At 40.3% G+C, this 23,822-nt stretch overlaps 1 protein-coding gene across 1 annotated transcript; it reads right to left on the reverse strand.

The window, feature by feature from the left end:
* Positions 1-725: 725 nt before the first annotated feature.
* sdhaf3 (succinate dehydrogenase complex assembly factor 3) lies at positions 726-18,081 on the reverse strand. Its single transcript, XM_044172380.1, has 2 exons — positions 17,711-18,081; positions 726-1,172 (listed from the first exon to the last, which is right to left on the reverse strand). The coding sequence occupies exons 1-2, from the start codon at positions 17,885-17,887 to the stop codon at positions 978-980; spliced, it is 372 nt and encodes a 123-aa protein (XP_044028315.1). The 5' UTR covers positions 17,888-18,081; the 3' UTR covers positions 726-977.
* Between the last annotated feature and the right edge of the window lie 5,741 nt (positions 18,082-23,822).

The raw sequence follows: 23,822 nt of genomic DNA on the forward strand, positions 1-23,822 counted from the left end.
AAATCATGTCCAATCAACTGAATTTACCACCGGTCGACTCCGATCAAGCTGTAGAAACATCTTAAGTATGTTCAGTGGAAACAGGATGCACCTGAGCTCAATTTTGAGTGTCATGGCAAAGGCTGTGAATACTTGATTTTTTTTCATTTTTTATTTTTAATAAAGATTTCAAACAAACTTCTTTCACGTTGTCATTATGGGGTATTGTTTGTAGAATTTTGAGGAAAATAATGAATTTAATCCATTTTGGAATAAGGCTGTAACATAACAAAATGTGGAAAAACTGAAGCGCTGTGAATACTTTCCGGATGCACTGTATATCAGTATTATATTTGGAACAGATGCAGGACAAAGACTCCTGGTAGTCATCGCTACATTTGTACGGTGCATGCCTGATTACTGTTTATTTCTTTTTGAACTTTGTGGGAGGAAATCGGTGCATCAACAATCATGATTTGACTTTTATAACAGCTCTAACACCGCCGTTTCTCCCCCCACAATACACAGCTCATGGCTTCTGTGTCTGTGTGGATTCAACTGTTCATATGGATAATGGATAATGAGGGCTTCACCCCAACAACATCAACATCATCACTGAGGCTGAAAGAGGATTTGCTGATGTGAGCTCTGGGTGCATCTGCCGAGGAGACACATCTTGGGTGCCTTTCCTTCACGACCATGAGCTCACAATTGTATTCATGCAAGTTGACAAAGGAAACCAATTAGTGCCACCTTAATGCACCTGCAGAGGAGCATGCGGAACTTCTTTTTATTGTCACAGTAAAAGAGACAAGCAGAAGAACACAAAAATATTACACAGCACTTTAATATAATCAAATATTCTTAAAAGCCTCTACTCAGCTTTTGAGTACCACTCTTTATCTGAAGCACTCAGAGGTAATATATTAGTGGTCTAAATTCATCATAGTGCCTTCCGGTTTTGCCTTTGTCCGAGCACATTTCTGTGGCCTGCTGCTTCACTTGCTGTCCTCCTGGATGTCAAACTGTCTGTTGGGTTTGGTGGATTCCAGCATGAGTTCGTACAGTTGGCCTATCTGTTCTTCCTGGAAGTTGCTGAGTTTCCCTTCTGACAGGTCGACCCCAAACTTGACTGAGCGGAGTCGCTCCCCCGCTGACTCCAGTACCTGAGTCTGCAGGGTGTCCTTGTAGTTCTGTGGGGGGGGGGGGCAGACACAGACAACTTTAAACACAGACAGGAATAACATCAGCATTTAGCTGTCATGGTTTTGGGTTTGTGTTCAGCTGTTTCCTGTTTTATTTTGTAAGTGTACTGCCTCATTTGTCTTGTGTAGTTTTACGTCCTGTCTTTGTTTGCGTTTTGATTGTTTGCTCCACCCTAATTAGTGTCTCCTGTGTCTAGTTATCCTGCGTGCTTCCATTGTCTCTTTGTCAGTTTGTCATTGTATTGAGGTCAAGCGCCCTGGCATTTTGTACCTGTATATTCTGTATACTTTGTTTCCCTTGGGCCTTGCCTGTTTTTGGATTTTGCCTGCTCCCCATTGGACTTGTTTTCCTGTTTCATACCTGCTGTGATTGACTTTTTCTTGCCAGTTTTAGTGTAAGCATGTTTCCTTCCATTAAAATGATCAAACTGCACCTGCTCTGTCTCCGTTGTCTGCATTTGAGACCTACTCCTTCCTCCTGCTTGGCAAACTACAACATTAGCCCCTGGTCTTTCACCCCATCTCTGCTTTCAAATTCATTAAACACATCATGCAGTGTGACTTTTGCAACATATGGTTGAAGATGGATAAACAAAGGTTTACATATTAAAGTGCAAAACTGTAGGTTTAAACTGGCAGCTCCAACACGATAAAAATAAACACACACACTGGCACCGTCAGTCATCATACAATAAGCCCAGATTCTAACCTAAACATTTTCTCAAACCCTTATTCAATGGAATTTCTAAGGGAGCAGGCAGACGACTTTATGGCTTTATATCAAACAGCTACAAGGACAAACATTTATTAAAAAGCTCTCCTTACTAATGAATAGACAACACTGTGGTTTCAGAAACGCAACCCGACGTCACGCTGCGGTGGCCAGTCCAGCAATCAGACAGGTCGAACAGCTCCACAGTCAGTAAACCAGTTCATGGACCAAACTGTCATACTCTCCCAGTTGTGTCCTCGCTTGGTTTATTTAATGTATCCAGCTTCAACATCTGCAATCTATGCTGAAAAATAGCGATACCACCAAGCGTCCTTTGGTTAGTGTGAGAGAGAGAGAGAGAGAGCGCTGTGGTCGAGTGACATACAGAGGTCAATCAGAGAAATAAAATGTTTACGTTCCATTCTAAAGCAGAAATAAACACATCCGCACCGCTGCGCTGTCGTCATGATGCAGCATTTACTTAGCGATATTGAAGAAAAACAATGAAAAACCATGCGTCGGTTAAAAATATTGATGTTGACGCATTCTCAGAGTCGACTTAATTGATTACGTTGACTACTCGCGGCATTCCTATGAGAAAGTATTGAGAGATAGACTAACACACTGTTGGTTTTGGTCTTTTTAAGGGGTTTATTGACAAATAAAGAATAATACCAGCCTTATTATTTTAAATAAATGTAAATCTTAGACCAAGGCACTAGTTCAAACTTCAGCCATCAATGACCTGTCACATAGGCACAGATATCATATTTGCTCAATAGCCAGGATTTTATTGTTCCCGAACGGCAGACATCGCATGTGCGTACGCTCAGAGTGCTTCGAAATCAGGATGAGGTGAGGTTGTTGTATTTAGTTTTTGTCTTTAAAGCAGTCATTTTCTTCCATACTACTCGAACTCAGTAAGGCCTATTGGTTTGAAAGGGTGGTTGCCGTTGCACTTCTTTAATAGTCATTAATATAGATCCTACTTATTAATTTGGGCTCCTACTCAAATTCAGCAGTAGGACTCGGAGGCGGGTCCGATAGCCGCTTGGGGAAACATAATTCTCTCTCAAAAAATCCAGTCTCTCAGCCTGTGCACAGGCTATGTGCTCTCAACCTCACTCTCGATGCTCCTCTAGGTTGTTGCAAGATTGCTGCAGAATGTTGCAGTCTCTTTGTTACATTGTTGCAAGACTTTGTACCTGGAATGCAGGGTAGGTTATGGGACTCATGCAACAACGTTTATTTTGAGCATACCTAACAAAACAGTGGTTTAGCTACTTTGTGCTTCACCTGTTGGCACATCAAGTTTTCGTTCTGGCTACACTACTGTAAATGACACTTCATTGCTGCAGAAATGAAAGCTTAGATAAATATGATAAATTCAGCCAGTCAAAACCGGCCCTTTTCTACTTTTAATGTTTGTATAGTGTAGTGGAGGGTTGATTCTCAAACTGATGCAGTTGGTTTTTGAACTTCAAACTGATATATTAAAGTGCATTAACTGGTGTGTTTTCAACAATATTTGAACTTTAGTTCTGTTTTCATGCATTGAAATTTATATTAAAGCCCATGATAACTTGGCTTCAACTCTTAAGTATTTCCCTAAAACATTAATCATTCATGACTTTGCAACATCAAAGTAAAAAAAAAAAAAAACCTAACAAACATCTTATGTTATCTATTGGTAAATGGACTGTACTTGTATAGCGCCTTTCTAGTCTTCCAACCACTCAAAGCACTTTACGCTACATGTCATTCACCCCATTCACACACATTCATACACTAATGGCAGGTGCCAACTGCTCATTAGAACAAAGAAACTAATCATTCCCAACACAGCCCTCAGAAGCAATTTGGGGTTCAGTGTCGTGGACGACCTGCTCTACCTCTAAGCCACAGCCACCCCTTATTAAAAGTTTAACACTCAAAAACAAATCTGTTTCATCAGGACTGTCAAACAACCCACCAAATGTCATTCAAATTCAAAATGTTTCTGATCGGTGCATTACTGTATGTGATATCACCTTTTTCTAATAGAGCCCCGCCCCCTTCATTACTGAGATCTGGGGACACAACAACATTGCCACAGTAAAATTCGACGAGGCAAGAAATTAGTAATCAGATATAATGTCTGGCTTACACTTACCCTCGGTGATATTTGGCAAGCTTTACTTCACTTTTTCCTTCAAGATCAGACAGATGTTCTTAGAATAAAAACAAAGTGATAGTTGACACTGACTGAAGTGGCTGTGTGTCAGATGTAGCAGAGCTGCGTTAGTGTCATAGATTCTCCAACAGGAAATAACAGCACAGTTTTAATTCTCACCTAGTCTATTACAAAAGTTAATCTTTGAATGGAAAAAATTAAAGATTAATGTTTATTGTATAGTTTTGGATATGTTCTCCAATTTACAGCATTGATATCAATCAGGGCCATTTGTACACATAGATTTCCTCTTCCTACAAAATGAACTGCCTAGTTAACCTCAGCCCACACAGTGAATTGTCTGGTTTTTGCCCATTCACAAAGCATCTTGGGTTTTTGGAACGCTCTCACGGTAAGCATTAACAAGCCATTTATCTGAGAGGCTTTTTCCTGCACATAATGTAATTATGTTGAACATTTGCCAAGGGAAAATAGCCTCCCCGAGGCAGGAGGGTTACAGCTTAAAGGAATACTCCAACAGTTTGGCTCACTTGTGCTCATACTTTTTACTTTATCATTCAAGGACTTACTGGAAAAGTCAAGGTGGGTAAATTAGTGTGTTCTTCTCTCACTCTTATTGCCTCTGAATCTGTAACATTAACACGGGTCTGCCACGTCACTGATTGAGCTATGTTAAGGCTTCTGGTAACATCATCACTTTGGTTTTATCCAAAGAAAATCTGATGAATCCTAAAGGAAAAAAGTAGAGCACAACTGATATGGGATTTTTGAGACCGATACTGATACAGATTTTAGAGGGGAAACGTTCACCGATTACCGACATGGTGGCCAATATAATGAATTTTTGAGCTGGAATGAAAATAAGTTATTCATTACAGCGGCTAATTATCCGCTATACATTTAAACTTACACTAGTTCTGCTCAAGCACTCATAGCTCTCTCCTTTTAGGGACTTTCTCAATAATCCCACAGTTTACACACTATTCAGTTTTGCTAGCTACTGTTCTTTAGCTTAGCAGCTAGCGATGGCTTCTCTCTCTCGGTGTGTCAAATGTTTAGCTATTCCTCTGCCTCCTTTAGTGGTAATAGGACATGTAATAAATGTAGTTTATTTGTAGTGTTGGAGGCGAGACTTAGTGAATTGAAAACGCAGTTTCAAAACATGAGAACTCAATCATTAGCTGCTGTTAGCAAGCCCCCAGTTGCTGCTGCAGACCAACCAGAGGTAGCTCCTGTTAGCCTTTCCCATGGGAAACCAGGGAGGCTGGGTGATAGTCTGAGGGAAGCATAGCCCTAAGCATAAGCCCACCTGTTTACATTTCTAATTTCTCCCCACTCAGCAACACACCTGCTGAGAAACCAACTCTGATTATTGGCAGCTCCATTTTGAGAAACGTGAAGCTAGTGTCACCAGAAGCCATAGTCAAATGTATTCCTGGGGCCTGAGCGGGCGACGTTGAATCTTATTTAAAACTGCTGGCTAAGGATAAGCGTAAATACAGTAAGATTGTTATTCACGTCTGCGGTAACGACTCCCGATTACGCCGATCAGAGGTCACTAAAATGCTGAGTCTGTGTGTACATATGCAAAGACAACGTCGGACTCGCTGGTCCCCTGCCAAACCTGACCAGTGATGACATGTTTAGCCGCATGTCTTCATTCCACTGCTGGCTGTCGAGGTGGTGTCCAGCAAATGATGTAGACTTTGTAGATAATTGGTGGACTTTTTGGGGAAGACCTGGTCTGATTAGGACAGACACCATTCATCCAACTGTGGATGGAGCAGCTCTCATATCTGGAAATCTGGCCGGGTTTATTAGCGGACTTAAACCATGACAACTCAGAGTTGAGACCAGGAGGCAGAGTTGCAGTCCTACACGCTTCTCTATGCTTCCAGAGCAGTTACCCACCCAAAACTCCTTAGTGAGGGTATCTGCCCCCCCGACCACTTAAATTAATAAAACCAAAAATTAACAGAAGAGGAGTTATACATAAAAACCTAAACAGAAACGCTGAAATAGCACAACAAAATAGGAGAATTAAATGTGGACTCTTAAACATCAGATCATCTAAAGCTGTATTAGTGAACGATTTAATATCAGATTATCATATTGACTTATTTTGTCTGACTGAAACCTGGCCGGGTCATGAAGAATATGTTAGCCTAAATGAATCCACTCCGCCCAGTCATATTAATACTCACATTCCTCAGGGCACCGGCCGAGGAGGTGGAGTTGCAGCCATCTTCGACTCAAGCCTATTAATCAGCCCTAAACCTAAACTAAATTATAACAAAAATATAAAATATAATTTTATTATATAATAAAAAAGAAGGTTAGCTCCATGGTATAACCCCCAAACCTGCAACTTAATGCAAACATCGCAAAAAGTTAAAGGAAATGGCATTCCACTAATGTGGAAGAATCTCGTTTAGTCTGGCAAGATAGTCTTAAACCATACAGGACGGCCCTCCGTAATCCAGAGCAGCTTACTACTCATCATTAATAGAGGAAAATAAGAACACCGGGTCTCTTTTCAGCACTGTAGCCAGGCTGAGAGTCACAGCTCTACTGAGCCATGTATTCCTATAGCATAGCATGAGCTGCAGAATGATGAAGAGATGCTCTGACGCTATCCTTTCAATCTGCTACTGACTTACAAACTATAGCTGACTAGCTACCTCGCTAATACAGCAAACAGTTGTGATAAGCACGAGTGACATGACAGGTGTCAGGAACAGGGTTATATTAGAGTTATATTGAAATAGAAAACTGATGATTTCACTGTTTATTAACTTTCCAGCAATGTATTTCACAAACTAGTTAGCAACTTACCATGAACATGCAATAGAGACGGCCCACATTTCCCAGCATGCACTGCCTAGTGCTGGAAGCAGTTGGTTAAGTTAGCTGCCTTATGTTCCAAATGTTGCTTTTTGTTAGTATTTGTAATGTGTCTGATCAGAACATGGTGGTTTATGTTGGTAGTTTTGTGCTGGTTTATAGTTTTAACCATTAGTGAGGTGGCTGTTACATTTCCTTACACCAGCTGTACTTTAATGGCTCATTAACATTAAAACCATACCGTCATTTGACTCTGCTTCTTAATGTAGTAACAGTGCACTCTGCTGGGGAAACTTTGCAGTGACAACTATATGTTAACACAGCCCTTTCTGTCTGCTAAATATACTAAAATGGAGACAGTTTTATCCTGGCTCCTGTGGGATAACGCATAGTATGATACGTTATATCTGTGATAAGTCAATATTGGCTCTAAGTGGCTTGCGCCTTTTCTGGGAGAGTCACCCAAGTCATATAGTCATGGTAGGACAGTGTCATAATGGATAATTCTTTTCTTTGGTTTCAACCACAAGTTTATTTCAATACATTTTTGTATTTGGTTTGTGTAGGCTCATATTTTAATGGATTGGTATCTGCTAAAATAAAGCTGATCAAAATCTGATCCTTCCTTTACTGAACTCTACTGTAAGGATGGAGGGTGTTGTGTATGCAAAGCCCTCGGAAGCTAATTTGTGATTTTGGGCTACATAAATAAAACTGACTTGACCTTTAGCAGCACAAGCAGTGGCCTACAGCTATTAGCTTCAGTCAAACCTGGACAACAGCCTTGTCAAAATGTTGGTTTCTTATCTAAATAAATTAATTCATCACAGCTACAAGAGTATGTGGCCTCACATTCTATTTATCTTTTAGTGAGCCCAGCTTGGGGTCAAACTTGAACAAACTTGAACTCTTTGACTCAGTGCAGCTCATATAGTGCGTCACATACAGGTGTTTTTCTGCAATCATGTCAACATCTCTTCATTGTCTTTTTTACAATGCTCCCTCAGCTGTTCCTTTGTTCCTCACAAAAACATTTCTCTCTGTCTCTTTGGGGAGAGCTTGTTTGGCCCAACAGAGTTGATTTATTAGGAGCAGAAAACACCCATGGGTACCTCTGAAATAAATGGATTACATACTGAACAACTCAGTGCTTGTAATTTCATTTTGAGTCTCGCTCCTCGTCTGTTCCCACTCTATTTTTCTGAGGAAGTGGAAATGCAGTGAAAATTTGGCTCCTTTGGAAAGAATGGACAGAGAGGAAAAGAGGACTAGGGAGACAGGAGAGAGCGTTTGTGTTGGACTTCAATGACAAAAGTCTGAATAAACTCTGGTGATTCTTTGATGTTTTCTGTAACTTTAAATGCTTTTGCACAGTACATCACATGTATTTCTACATATAAATTTGGATGGAATGCAATTCTAAATCAAGTTTCCTATACCTTTCATTTCAGCAAGTACAGGAATGTACCACATGCATTGCTTTAATGTTCTTGGAGGAAATGTTAATGAACCTGTAAAATGTGGAAAACATATAGACTTGTTAGATCTTCAAGCATCTGGGGAGCTGTTTATGAGATTGACTTATCTTATCGTCTAACCACAACTTTTTGTACAGATTAAACAAACAAGACGTGTTGAAGTCAGTAAAAAGCAAACAAAAAAATCCTGTAAAACTCACTAATTGTCTTCACACATACACACAAAACTAGAAAGAGACAAAAGAAGAAAAGCGAGGGAGGGAGTTAGATGGCCTGTTAAACATCGTCAGACAAAATAAAAATAAAAATACAGGTTAATGACAGCAGCCGTGCTGTGAGATCAGCGTTAGAGTTGCTTGTAGGCAGATTTTGGTGCCGTTGGACAGAGCCAGGCTAGCTGTTTCTCAGCATAAGCATATTTCCCAAAATGTCCCAAGATTGTGGTGCAACTTGGAATTTTTACATTAAGACACGTGTAGTTGTATAACATCACGTGAAAATATATAGACTATACTGACGGATGGGACACGCTCTTTGACCACCAACGGATGGACATCGCTTGCCACACATGCTCATGTGAAAGTCAGAGCTTACTGTGTCTCAGCCCCATGGGAGCTTGTCAATTATGTTCAGTGGACAAAGGAGCTGAGAGGAAGCCACACAGCTGAGCATATTGTAGAGAGCACCATTCATGGATGAATTTGATGAAATCTCCCGTGAAGCAGTTATGTCATCTTTTAAAATAAGCTGTACTCCGAGTGGTATATGGTTGAGCAAATTAAAGACACACTAAAACACTGAAACCTTTCGAAGTGGCCACTCAGGCCCTTTCCACCGATGCCTACCCCACAGCGTAGGCATCGGTGGAAAGGGCAGCATGTCATGATATCTCAGCGGAGCACTCCTGATACATCGCATAAACCAGCCTACAGAGAAGTGAGAGGTATTTGACTTTTATTTCTTATTAAATATTAAGACTAAGCCTATACAGTACAACAATACTTATTCGCTAAGACGACAAAAATACTGGTACTGCAAATGACCACGATTAGGTGGTTCAATATCATCAATCTTTTAAAGCGAAATAGCGTGTGGTATAGGGATAAATGAATATTATTTTCACAGGCAGGATGATGGCAAATTTGAAAAAGTGCAACAGTAAAGAGAGCAGGGAGCGAATGCTTCTCAACAAAGAGTCCTTTCTGGACCTCCAGCTCTAACTCTTAGTCCATCTTTAATCTGAACAGAGAAAACAAGTCAGTGAAAGCTTATCACAAGAGATAACTGAGAATGAGAGATAATCCAACAATGACTGCACGCACAGAGTAGAGTAAGAAAAGACAGCTGCCCTGGGTGCGATGGGAAACCTCTTTGGGGACTTGTATAAACCACTTGAAAAGCAACAGGGACGTCATTCAGCAGTTGCAAGGCTTCATGAGGGACCCCTCTCTCTGCAGACAGTAACCTACTGCTTTGACAGAGAAATCCAGGGTGCATGTATGAATGAAATAAAGTTGCCGCAACAGCAGGCAACATGTCTCATCAAGTCAAACTTATACTGTAGAAGAAAACTTATGGTGATTAAGCTAACTTGTGTAAAGGCAAAACAGTTCTCAAAGTGCCCATGTAAACATGGCGAAACAAAACGTGGAGAAAATGAGGGGCATTCTCAAAGCCAGCCAGGTGACGTGCCCCTAATCTCCAAACTGACAAGCCAGGCTATACAGCAGAAGATGCCTCTCTCCAGCCCTGCTCACAGCACGCTGAGCCTGGCTCACCTGCTTCAAAAGCCCCTGGTACCACTGAGACAGCATCCGGCCCAGGTCATAGATGAGAAGTGGCCTCTCAGCTATAAATGAGTCAGTGTGTCAGCCAAAACTAAATTCATTCCCAACATGTAAACAGTGATTGGCTGGTCTGTGGCATCTGCAGTTTTGGCCTGTTTTTATATTTCTGTTTATGAAGCACTTTGTTTAGAACATAAGTTGCTGCTACACTGTGTTGTATTATGTACGTGTCTATGTTTTGACTTTATTTAGTCTTATGAGAATATTACAGTAATGTTACATTTGCGTTTGATACCTGGGTCACTGTGTGTCAAATCAGATACAGATTTTTTTTACATCTTAGATTTTGTTCGAACTTTTTTATATACTATTTCAGACCAAAAATATATTCTGTTAAATATTTTCACTGAATTTTGAGTTGAAAGTTATAAGTTCCTTCCATGCTGTCTTCATGTTTAAATTTAACAAGATATGAGGCTTAATATGCCAAATCGACTACCCATGCATATACTGAGCACTGAAACCTCTCTGGTACATCTGATTATTAGCATCAGGTGTGATTGATTAAACATTACATTTATTATGAGTTATCATTTCAGTTTCCGTCTTCATTGCTAAATACAGTTCTATGCATGGGTAGTCGGTTTTGTATAGTAAGCCTCATATCTTGTTCAATTTAAACATGAAGACAACATGGAAAGAACTTGTAACTTGCACACCAAATGCCCACATATAGACAGAAATTTTCATGGTCCTAGGAATGAGTCACCATTTTGGCATCTCAAGAAGGCAACACATTGCAACCTTGGCTTGTCATACTTGCCATATATCAGATTTAGGTTTATGTTAGAGCCCCTGAAATTTGGTATAACTTGTATGTTAATTTGTATTTTTTGCTGGAAGTATGGAAAAGTCCATATGTGTATATACTTTGGGGACTGCCTGGGGCCCCAAAACAACCCATGTTCAAGGGCCAGTAATGAAAAATGTGACATCCGCTTGTGCGTAATGACCCACCTGTTATCTTAATAGAGTTCTTTTATTCAGTACATGATTTAACTGGACAGGATTGAGGACTTGTTTCTTCCTGGCTTGTTTCAAACTTACAGAATTAAGTTTTCCTTGAGCCACCCAATTATATGCAAGGTCCACGCATCACAATAATTCTGGCTACGCTACTGATGCTGATAGCCACATTTCTGCAATAAGCTAATATTAGCTGATATCAACTAACTCTAGTTTGGTACACTGTTTTTTTTCTATGACATTCAAACTCTTTCTGCCTGCTTAGACAGTACATTCATAAAGTATTCAGACCCCTTCACTTTTTTCACATTTTGTTATGTTGCAGCCATTCTAAAATCTTTTAAATTCATTTTTTACCCTCATCAGTCTACACTCAATACCCCATAATGGCAAAGTGAAAACAGGATTTTAGAAATTGTTGCAAATTTATTTTAAAAGAAAAAAATTAAAAAATCACATTGACATAAGTATTCAGACCCTTAACTCAGTAATTAATTGAAGCACTTTTGGCAGTGATTAGAGTGCGCATGCGCAAACGTGCATGCTGCCTGTTGCCGTAGCTCCGTAACTTCTTCTCCTGCTACTCAGTCAGGGCACCACTGCAGAACAGCTGTTTGGCCGCATTGTTTACACCAGGGAACAGCTGATCATGCTGAAGCCGAGCGGCATGGCGCCCAAGACAACCGATGTCCCCACTGAGATCTGGAGGAGGACACACCGAGGATGCTGAGTTTAATGAAGCAGCGAGGGAAGAGAGAGGGGTGCAGACGAAAGAGACTTAAGAACAAGAGATTTAAGCCGTGTTTGCCTTCTCTCGTCCTAGGCAACGTGAGATCATTGGCGAATAAAATGGACAAGCTAACGGCGTTAGCCTGGAGTCAGACAGAGTTCCACGAGTGTAGTTTGATGTGCTTCGCTATGTGGAGTCCTTCAACATGTCTTCAACCTGAGCCTGAGTCTTCAAAGGGTCCTTATTCTGTGGAAGACATCTTGCCTCGTTCCTGTGCCGAAGACACCGCGTCTCAGTGGCTCCAAGGAATACAGACCGGTGGCACTGACCTCCCACATAATGAAGACCCTGGAGAGACTGGTGCGGGAACAGCTGCGGCCCATGGTCAGACCCCTCCTGGACCCCCTTCAGTTCGCCTACCAGCCCTGGCTGGGAGTTGAGGACACCATCATCATCCTGCTGAACCACATCTATATCCAACTGGACAAGCCGGTAAGCACGGTGAGGATCATGTCTTTTGACTTCTCCAGTGCTTTCAACACCATCCGGCCAGCCCTGCAGCATGAAAAGCAGGTAGCGATGCAGGTGGATGCCCCCCTCGTGTCCTGGATTGTTGACTACCTGACTGGCAGAACACAGCATGTGCGTCTGCAGTACTGTGTGTCGGACAGCGTGGTCAGCAACACTGGGGCACCTCAGAGGACTGTCCTCTCTCCCTTCCTCTTCACCATCTACACCACAAACTTCAGATACCACACAGAGTCCTGCCACCTTCATAGGTTTTCTGATGACTCTGCTGTGGTGGGATGTATCAGCGGTGGTGATGAGACTGAGTACAGGGCTGTGGTGGGGAACTTTGTCTCATGGTGCGAGCAGAACCATCTGCAGCTCAATGCGACAAAGTCTAAGGAGCTGGTTGTAGACCTACGAAGGGCCAAGGCACCACTAACCCCAGTTTCCATCCAGGGGGTCAGTGTGGACATTGTTGAGGATTACAAGTACCTGGGAGTACACATGGACAATAAACTGGACTGGGCTAAGAACACTCAAGCTGTTTACAGGAAGGGCCAGAGTCGCCTCTATTTTCTGAGGAGGCTGAGGTCCTTCAACATCTGCCGGACAATGCTGAAGATGTTTTATGAGTCTGTGGTGGCCAGTGCTATCCTGTATGCTGTTGCATGCTGGGGCAGCAGGCTGAGGGTAGCGGACGCTAACAGACTCAACAAACTGATCCGTAAGGCCAGTGACATTGTGGGGGTGGAGCTGGACTCTCTGGCGGTGGTGTCAAAGAGGAGGATGCTGGCCAAACTACACGCCATCTTGGACAGTGTGTCCCACCCGCTCCATGACGTGCTGGTCAAGCAAAGGAGCACCTTCAGCGGAAGACTCATCCCCCCAAAAAGCACCACAGAGCGCCACAGGAAGCCATTAAACTCTTTAACTCCTCCCTCTAAGTGTCAGTCTGTATGACCCTAAATCATTAAACTGGACATTGGACCAGTAACATCACTGCGATACTTGAAATAATTGTACAATATTCTCTGTTTAATACTGCTATGCAATATACTCTGTTTTCAGTTTAATATTCCCTGTTTATTGATTTTTATTCATACTTTTATTACTGCTGTGCAATATGCACCGTCTCACAATCATCTTAATAACCTACACTTAATTTGACAGTACATGCATTATTACTTATTACTTATATTATAACATTGTATTATTATTGTATTATTATACAGTACATACTTATCACCAACCGGTAAAACCACTTTGTACTTTACACTTATTTTAATTTTATACTTATATGTACTTTGTACTTAATTTATCTTGCCTGTATTATAGTGTATTATATTTTGATTTGCTTAGAACTTCTATTCCTGTGTGCGCTGACGTGATAGTGAGCAGCTGTAACAAAAGAGTTTCCCCTCGGGGATCAATAAAGTATTTCTGATTCTGATGATTCTGATTACAGCCTCGAGTCTTCTTGGGTTTGATGCGATAAGCTTTGTACCCCTGGATTTGGGGATTTTCTGACATTCTTCTCTGCAGAACCTCTTATATGGATATCTGGATGGGGACTGTCTGTGGACAGCCATTTCCAGATCTCTCCACAGATGTTGGATTGGGTTCGGGCTGGGCCACTCAAGGACATTCACAGAGTTGTCCCTAAGTCACTCCTGCGTTGTCTTGGCTGTGTGGTTAGGGTCATACAAACTTCGTCCATTTAAGAATTATGGAGGCCACTGTCCTCTTGGGAACCTTCAATGCATCAGAAATTATTTGTCGCCTTCCCCATATCTGTGCCTCAACACAGTCCTGTCGCTGAGGTCTGCAGCCAGTTCCTTCAACCTCATGGCTTGGTTTTTATTCTGATATGCATTGTCAGCTGTGAGACCTTATATAGACATGAGTGTGCCTTTCCAAATCATGTCCAATCAATTGAATTTACCGCAGTTGGACTCCAATCAAGGTGTAGAAACAGCTCAAAGATGATGAAGAGAAATAGGAGGTACCTAAGCTAAATTTCAAAGCAAAGGGTTTGAATACTTATGTCAATGTGATATCAGTTTTTCCTTATTAATAAATTTGAAAACATTTCTAAAATCCTGTTTTTGTTTTTTCATTATGGGGTATTGACTGTAGATTGATGAGGTAAAGAAAAAATTTAAACGATTTTAGCTTAAGGCTGCAACATAACAAAATGTGAAAAAATTTAAGGGGTCTGAATAATTCCTAAATGTACTGTATGTACATTCACATTCAATTAATATTTAGCTCAAGGACATTTCACAAAAAACTACTAACTGTGTGAGATTTCTTCTATTATATATAGTAATAAGGCTATCATTGATATTTTCCTAACTTTCTTAATTTTTTTCCCCCCTTGAACCCCCAATAGCTGCTACTCTCTCTGCAGCCCTTTTTTTCAGCTCAAGATCAAAATTAAAAATGCATTCTCTTGGCCTTAGACCAGAACCCATTAAAACAAAAAGCTATTAAAGCTCTTGCTATGAGAGTATCTGTCTGCATTGGGCCAGCAGTACAGCTTAGGTGTTTTTCACACCAATTTACTATGGACAACTTTGGCTTTTGGTTGTTTTTGTTTGGCTAGATAATACAGTAATTAGACAGGGACCTTATTATCATTTCTCTGTACATTTCCAAGCCAATTCAGACATAGATGCCTCCCAGTGGTTTTGGTCCAACTACGTTTCCCTAGAAATGTTTCCATTTGAAATACAGCCAAAGCAGTGTGTAAATATGACAAAAGCCACTCGTCCCCTGAATGGGACCAATTTAAATGGACTCTGGATTTGAAAACAATGCATCCTGATATGGTGAGGCATAATGAAAGTGACTGCCTCCTCCCCGGTGGCTTCACAGCAACTGCAATGACAAAGAGACCTCTCAGGATTCCAGCTGCAATCACCATCTACTTCATTAGAGAAATTACCTGCAGATGGGTGATTTACCATCCCCCAGCAGTGCGTAATTGTTCTGGAAAACATTTGCTCTCTCCCATAGTGGCAAAAAAAAGACCAGGCATGCTCTCATGGTTAAAATTATTTTGGCAACTAGAGGACGTGTTGCAAATATACTGATCCCCCATCAGCACATGAATCCAGGTAGGTCTTCTGAGGCTGGTGTTAGGCTTATATTAATTACAAGATTTTAGAGTCACCATGGTCTAACTCTAATCCGAGGTTTCTCCCAGGCTAGAGCAAGCTTTTACATCAGACTAGGCCTGGGATAATCAATATACTGTAGCTATACTGTATATCTCCACAAGGGGCAGGCAATAGACACTATTGGACTAGACCAGTGGTATGCTGTTGAAGAAGATGCAGATTTGCTAATTCAAGAAAGGTACATTTTTACATGTGTTTTATACTATTTGAATTATGTATACAATATATATTATTTTATCATTATAATACAATATTTCAATGGGGTGGAAAGCTCTGGAAAATTTCCAGTAATTACACCCTGTATTAAGTTTTTTTTTTTGTCAAACTACTATTTCCAACATCAATGAACCTTCAAGCTCAATATTTCATTATCAACATAATTAGATCATTTTGGCCAAGATGATCCAACTTTAAGACATACTGTATTTAATTATGAAATAAAGTTTTTCTTTTCATTACAGTGTGTTTGAGTGTTTAAAGAGTCATATTACTTCGTTACTATTTGCATAATTATTTACAAAGTAATTACTATTGCATATATACTTTGTGTGTGTATAATATATATATATATATATATATATATATATATATATATATATATATATATATATATATATAATACAATACACACACACACATACAGTATATATATATGTACACACATCACACACAAGGAGAAAAGATATATTGTACCAGATTTAGCTGCTAGCTAGTTTCCATCTGCAGTCCCTGGGCAGGTAGACACAGGCTAATGCAACTAATGCAATTACTACAAATTACTGTAAAATAATAGGACAGGTGGGGCTCAGACAAACATCAGGTCTTGTTTACAGTTACATTTCAGAGATCTGACTCACCCTTACCTCAGGGTGAAAACAGAGTTTCACTTTCCCCACAGATCTTACCTGACAGTCTGAGGATGCCAACTGGCTCCTTTAAGGTTCAAACCTGATCTGTCACTTATAGACTACCTTTGGCCCAACAATAACCCATGTTCAGCAGTAACAAGATTTACACTGTGACCGTGTGGGTGAAAACTAGAACCCAACTCTGAATATACAGTTTACATTCACCTCCAACAGTCCCTTAATGTTACCTTACTGTTTACTGAAGCTGCTCTGCCATCATGTGGTGATGGACTGACACAGCCCTCAAAGATAACATTACTGATGTCAGGTCAAGTCAGAGTACTTTGGGTGAGACAGTAGCTACCAGTGACAACACTGACATTCATTTTCAGGGAAACTTGGGGGTTTTAGCAACTAAGGGGAATCGTATTTTCTACAATTGAAACCTTGCATAATTGTGGGTATTTTATAGGCTGATTAAAGTACTTTCTCCATCAGGACTTTACAGAACTATTCCTAGCAGCGTGCTGAGGGCATTGAAACAGCATGTAGACCCTTATTTTGGGAAATAAAACAGTAATTTACAGTAAAAACAGTAATATTTTACAGGTTCATAATTTACATATCCTGGAAAAAACTGTGTGATCTAGTACTAATTATGAAGAAAGTTCTGAGACAGTTATTGTAGTTAAAGTTTAGTAATTAGAATTTCATTGAAAGAACTGCCCCATCTGAAAACAGATAGAAAATATAATTGAATAGCTAACTGGAAAAATAAAATGAGGTGGTTATTTCTAAAAGAAATCCCCGCTAGGCCCTGACACCCACTGAGCAAGAACAGAACCAGAAGGTGTTCTCTTGCTCATAGGGAATGTCAAGCCAAATTTCCTTTAAAATCTTCAAATTGAATGCATCCTTATTACTATGCAAATATGAAAATATCGTAAAACATGACTTGATACATCTAAATAATTGACAGAGTCTTGTGGTTAATTCTCTATAGATTCACAGAACAGCTTGGCTAACTTAACCAATAACTAATGAAGCTGTAGCCTACATTCTGCTGGAAGATGTGGCGTTTAGTAACGTTACATTCATTGTAAAATGGATCAAAGTTTGGATCCAAATGAGGTGTATAACGGCAAGGTGCCCTCAACAACGTTCAAGGAAACTTTAAACTGAAAGATATTTTAATTGGATTTGGTTAGTGCGCTGTGTGAGCGTGAAATGTTTTACCTCCCACTCTGTCATGAAGTTCTTCACCTCTTTGGGTGATGCACTTTTATGTCTTCTGAACTCGTCTTTCACGTAATGGTCACCGAGGGCTCTTAAATCTATCGGCAGGAACCGATGCAGGACCAGGATCCTCTTGTACAATGAGCGGACTTTGGAGACATGAGCACAAGCCGCCATGAAGTCGATAAACGCTAGCTAACAGTTAATAACAGTGTGCGTTTAAATAAAACCCCTAACAGCTGGCCTGTAATCCAAAACCAGTGATAGGCATAAAGGTGTTAAAGAGTAGAGACATAAACCAAGATTCACAAGGATAGTTATTTAACACATGTCCTTGTTTATCCCGGAAATTAACCTTCTTCTTCTGGTTGACAAACTAACTAACAGGCGCATTACCGCCACCTACCGGACTGGAGTGTGGCTCAGAATGGTCTTACCCTAACCCTAACCCTAAAGTCTTCTAAATATTGCCCTGTGGCCCCACGCCCTGAGTTCAATTGGAGTAACTCCTTTAACCCGAACTTAATGCGATCTCTTCCCAGTTTGTGTTTTAGTATCTGCCTTTCCTGCTGTGCCTAGGACAATTGATAATTACATGTTCTACAGTTTCCTGTATGTTACAGTACTCACACAGACCAGTCCCATGTTTATCAGTTATCTTCAGTGTACTATTAAGACCAATATGCCCAAACCTCATCCTCGAGATAATGTCTACTTCTTCTTCTTCTTTTGATCTACTGGTTTCCCTCATTCCTCCTACTTTCTTTTGGACACTATGGTACTGCCTACCTTTTGTTTCCCTGTTCCAAATTTCCTGCCATTTCTTATTCATTTCTACGTTAATTATGCATGTCCTGTCTTGCTTCTGACTGTATACTCTTGAAACTGGTTAACGCACTACTAGAATCTGAACCTATTAGAACTTTGTCTGGTTTGCTGCTTTCTGTCCACTCATGGACTAAAAGAATAGCCAACATTTCCCCTGTGAATACTGAAAGGTTGTTACTAACTCTTTTATTTGACATTAAATTTAAATCTGGGATTATGAATGCAACTCCTACTCTGTTACTTTCTACTTTTGATGCATCAGTGTATATTTTAATATACTCAGCGTAATTTCCCTCTATATATCTGCTGACTTGGTTCCTATCTATGTTTCTCTCTTTCTTCCTTTCCAGAAGGTGCAGGTCCACCTTTATCTCTCCTAATAACCGAGGTGGGACTACAGAGAACGGTACCGTGGGGCTTGACATTATGTCCCCTATCCCTATTCCATTAGCTGTATTTCCTATCGTCCAGCCGAAGCTCTTGATCTGTCGTTTTTCCTTCTCTTGCCGTGGTTTTAACGCCTTCTGAGTAGGGCGACTCTCCTTGTGGCCCTTTAAGTTTGCCCAGTATGTTAGCGCTAATGGGGTTCTTCTGATTTCCAGTGGCATTTCATTCATTTCCACCTGCAGGGCTGAAACTGGAGTAGTTTTTATGGCACCACAGCAGTCTCAAGGCCTGATATTGTATCCAACTTCTTTAATAATGTTTTTGACGTTGATTGGTAAACTATGCTGCCATAGTCTAGCACTGCCCTGATTAACCCAGTATATACAGTTTTCAGAGAAATCCTGTTTGCTCCCCCCTCTCTACCCCTCAAACACCTTAAAATATTCAGTACCTTTTTACACTTTTCAACCACTTTCCCTATATGAGTAGACCAGGTAAGATTCTTGTTGAACCAGGTACCTAGACACTTGAACTGTTCTACTCTCTCTAAACTTTCTCCATAGAGTTCAAGTTTAATCTGGTCCTGAATTTTCCTTTTTGTGAAAATACTGCCCTTGTCTTTGCCACTGAAAAACAAAAACCCCACTCCATTGCCCAGCCCTCTACTTTCATTATTGCCTCTTGCACTTTCCTGACTACATAGTCTATATTCCTTCCCTTTTTCCACATAACTCTGTCATCTGCAAATAGACCTATCTATACTACTAAACACTTCATTTATCATGATTGAGAACAGAACCGGACTGATTATACTCCCTTGAGGAGTTCCATTTTCCACCAAATACTTGGTAATATATTCTTTTCCTACCCTTACTGATATCCACCTCCCTGTTAAGAAGTTTTAAACCCATCTACACATTCTCCCTCTTATTCCCATTTGATGTAACTTGATCATTAACCCTTCCTTCCACAACATGTCACACGCCTTCTCAACATCAAAGAATACAGCTACTAAACTCTCTTTATTCATTTGAGCTTTCCTAATTTCGTTTTCTAAACACAGAGCTGGATTAATTGTGCTTCTTCCTTTTCTAAATCCACTTTGGTAATTCTTTAACAGATCTTTGGTCTCTATAAGAAACCTTAACCTTTCATTTATCATTTTTTCCATAATTTTCCCTACATGTGACGTCAAGGCAATCGGTCTATAACTTTCCGCTAGTCCTGGGTCCTTACCTGGCTTACATATAGGGACAATAACTGACTCTTTCCATTGACTTGGCAAACACCCCTCTTCCCATACTTTATTATATAATCCTAATAATACTCCTTTACTCCTATCACTTAAGTTTCCTAGCATACAATAACTTATTTGGTCTCTCCCTGGCGTTGTTTTCCCAGCCTTTCTTAATGCATTATTTAGCTCTCTTATATTAAACAACATATTGATTGCACCTCTGTCTTCCTTATCATCCTGCAGAGATTCTACATTTTTTCCTAATGTTCTATCTCTTTGTTTCTTTTCCTCATTACTCAAATTTTCAGTACTATGTACCTTAACAAATGTCCTTGCTAACAACTCTGCTTTCTCCTTACCTTCTATTACTACTTTCCCCCCATCTTTCATTATAGGATATCCATACTCTTTTCTATTTCCAGACATCCTCTTAATCATCCCCCATACTCGGTCTAGTCCTTCCTAGCGAGTCACAATACCTCTCCCCAAAATCCCTTTTCCCTCTCTTTACTGTACTCCTAACTACTGCCTGCTTTCTTTTATAGTCAGTAAGATTCTGAAAATGAGAAAGTGTTTTCTTCAAGATTTTAAAGGCCTTATTTCGATTTTTTATTGCAGAATTGCATTCTTGTGTCCACCACGGAACTATCTTTTTCCTTTTCCTACCATTTCTTTTTGGTATTGACTCTTCTGCTGCTCCTATTATAATACAGTTTATTTCTGCATTGAGGTCATCAATTGTCTGGTTCATATTTACCTCTTTTAATTTCCCTTCAGTTATTATTCTATACTTGTTCCAATTTGCTTCTTCAAAATTCCATCTTCCTTCTCTCTCATCTTGTTCTACTTCCCTTTCTACTCCCATACTTGTGAATATAGGATAGTGATCACTCCCTGTAGTGCTTCCTTTAAGTACTTCCAACTACTTTCCCCGACCAAAGACTGCGATACCAAAGTAAGATCTATTGCTGACTCTGTTCTCGTCACCAAATTTACCCTTGTGCCTGATCCATCATTTAAACATACCAGTTCCTTTTCGTCCATTAGTTCCTCTACGATTTCTCCATTTAAATCTTCTCATTCACCCCATACTGTGCTGTGCACATTGAAGTCTCCACACCAGATGACATTACCTCTCCAATGTTCCAGTATTGATTCTAGTTTTACCTTTTCTAGTTGTTTGCATGGGTTATATAAGTTTACTATTCTCATACTTTCTTTCTTGCACCAAATTTCAACTACTACTACTTCCATTTCTTGTACTGTACTTAACCGTCTATGTTTTATACCTTCTTGCATAAATATCGCACACCCTCCACCATTTCCGTTGTATCTATCTTGGCGTATGCTTGTATGTCCGTTAATAATGAACTCCAGATTTGGCTTGAGCCATGTCTCCTAATGCATATGACATCTGGTTTCCTATTTAACTTATCAATATAGCCTTTAAACTCCTGTCCATTTGCTATCAGACTTCTGGCGTTCCATTGTAACAGTAATAACATTATGGTATGATCTGAGACGCTGTCTCTGAGGTCCCTTCTCCCTGACTAAGGTCAGCATGTATCTTTTCCCACGATAAATCTTTCATATTTAGGAATTTTGCCACTGCCTTTACTATGATTTAGATTTTTTCTGTCTTGGTTTTTACTTGCTCTGAGCAGTTTATGACGTAGGCTAAAAACAGCACTAACCTGTCTACTGATATTCCTGTGTTGTCCCTATGTATCTGTGCTGTTCCTACATTTCTTTCAGGATGACTTTGGTTGACTCCCTCTTCTCTTCTTTCACTGTTACACATCCTCACAGCCTCTGCATATGTTACTTTCTGTTCTTACTCTTTGAATCTCCACTGCCTGCTTCCTGACGGTGGAAGCCACCATACGCTGCTGTGTGGTTTCCTCTGAAGTTACAGCATTTAACCTGAACATTGCTTCCACACTCTCCATAAGCATGTTCTCCTCCACATCTTCCACATCTTTGCTTTCCTTTACATACACTGGCCGTATGACCATACCGACATTTATGACATCTTATCGGAGGAGGAACATATTCTCTTACATTAAAGCTCATGTAGCCTACCATCACTTTTCCAGGAAGCACCTCATCATTGAACTGAAGCAGTACTGACTCACTATCCACTTTTCCCCCATTCCTGAAGGCCTGCAGCCGTCTAATTCCTGTGATTTTTCCTCCTTTCATCACTTTTCCTTAGTTCTTCCTTTTCTCTGATGGGGATTCCTGTTATCACTCCCCTAGCTCCTCTCCTCTCCTCTCACCAACTATCCTTCTTTCCATTATTTCTTTTTTACACACTGTTTGCAGTTTCATCGCTTTATTTCTCTGCTCCACATTTTTGCACTTTACCAACAAACTGCCATTACGCAACACCTTTGCCATTTCTATATCCCCAATTGCCATCCAATTAGTTATTGGACTAATCGATGTTATCTCGCTCCCCACCTTAAATTTAAGAATGACCTTAATTTCCTTCATCATAATCATTTTCCTGACATCTCGCACTTCCTCCTCCTCTTCTAATACCCGTTTCCCCGCAGCCAGTCGACTGGCTATCTCTATTATCCTTCCTCCCTCCTCCTCCTTTCCTACCACTCACAATTTGTGTCCAATCCATCTCCATATCGTCATCCTCCAACAATCCACTACTATTTGCCATTCTCATCCAGTCACAAATCAGATTATGCCAAACCACCAATTCGCTAGTGTCGTTTCCCAGGCTTTAGACCAATCCAACTTCTGTGAAGTCGTGTAGCCGGTTGACAAAAACTAAATTCTCTCTGCTAAATCGTTTTTCTTCTGAGTAGTAAATTAAGTATCTTTATATTTCCAATGATTCCCTCCAACGAATATAGTTCCCTTTGTTTCTCATCATAGACACAACATTACAGTAGCACACGTTTAACGAATTTTGGCTGATTACAATGTGGATATAATCCATTTTTATTAATTTAGTGTTTGATTGAGTCCTGTATGTCCTATCCTAAGATGGGTAATGATGGTTTCTCCTTCTGATTCCTGATTTAAAAACTTGTCTCATTGTTCTCACTTTCCTCTCCCCTGTTTCTCCATTTCCCCCCATTTTTCCTCATTCAAATCCTCTAAGAACAGGGTATCATGTACAAACTTTATTTTGTGATGTATTATGTCTACGTATATGTTCAAAAATAGGGTCAAATATTTAACCATCAGACATTTGGATCTGAGGTTTAAGTATTCTAAAGTTGGCTTTCAGCTACTGGATTGCCACAACGACTGCTAACCTAGCTTGGACAGGTTTGTTTTTAGTATGGTGGCTAGGTTAGCCTGGTCACTCTTACTTTTATATCCACGCATAAAAGAATTTCATGGACATTATCCCCAGAGGAAGGCATCTCGAGCTAAAAACTTACCAGAACTGATACATCCGCAGCGGGCCCGGCCTTGGGCCCTCGGTGGTAAGTTTCTCCTCTATTTCTGGGTTGGAAAATCTGCCATTTCACTGCTGTGGGGTCCTATACAAAGCCCAAGCGAGTACGTTTGGGCTCGGAGAATCTGTCCAGCAGACCGTTGGCACCAGTTGTGAATTATTTCTGTGCTAATGTACACCCTTTCAATTTATTTATTTATATAGCGCCAATTCATAACAGAAGTTATCTCATT

This window comes from Siniperca chuatsi, linkage group LG17 (assembly GCF_020085105.1).
Source record: "Siniperca chuatsi isolate FFG_IHB_CAS linkage group LG17, ASM2008510v1, whole genome shotgun sequence".
In the NCBI taxonomy this organism is placed as follows: domain Eukaryota; kingdom Metazoa; phylum Chordata; class Actinopteri; order Centrarchiformes; family Sinipercidae; genus Siniperca; species Siniperca chuatsi.

Coding starts and splice junctions, on each gene's coding strand:
- sdhaf3 (XM_044172380.1), bottom strand. CDS start 17,887: ATGGCGGCTTGTGCTCATGTCTCCAAAGTCCGCTCATTGTACAAGAGG. Junction 1,173..17,710: donor ACTTCATGACAGAGTGGGAG/GTAAAACATTTC, acceptor CCCCCCCCACAG/AACTACAAGGACACCCTGCA.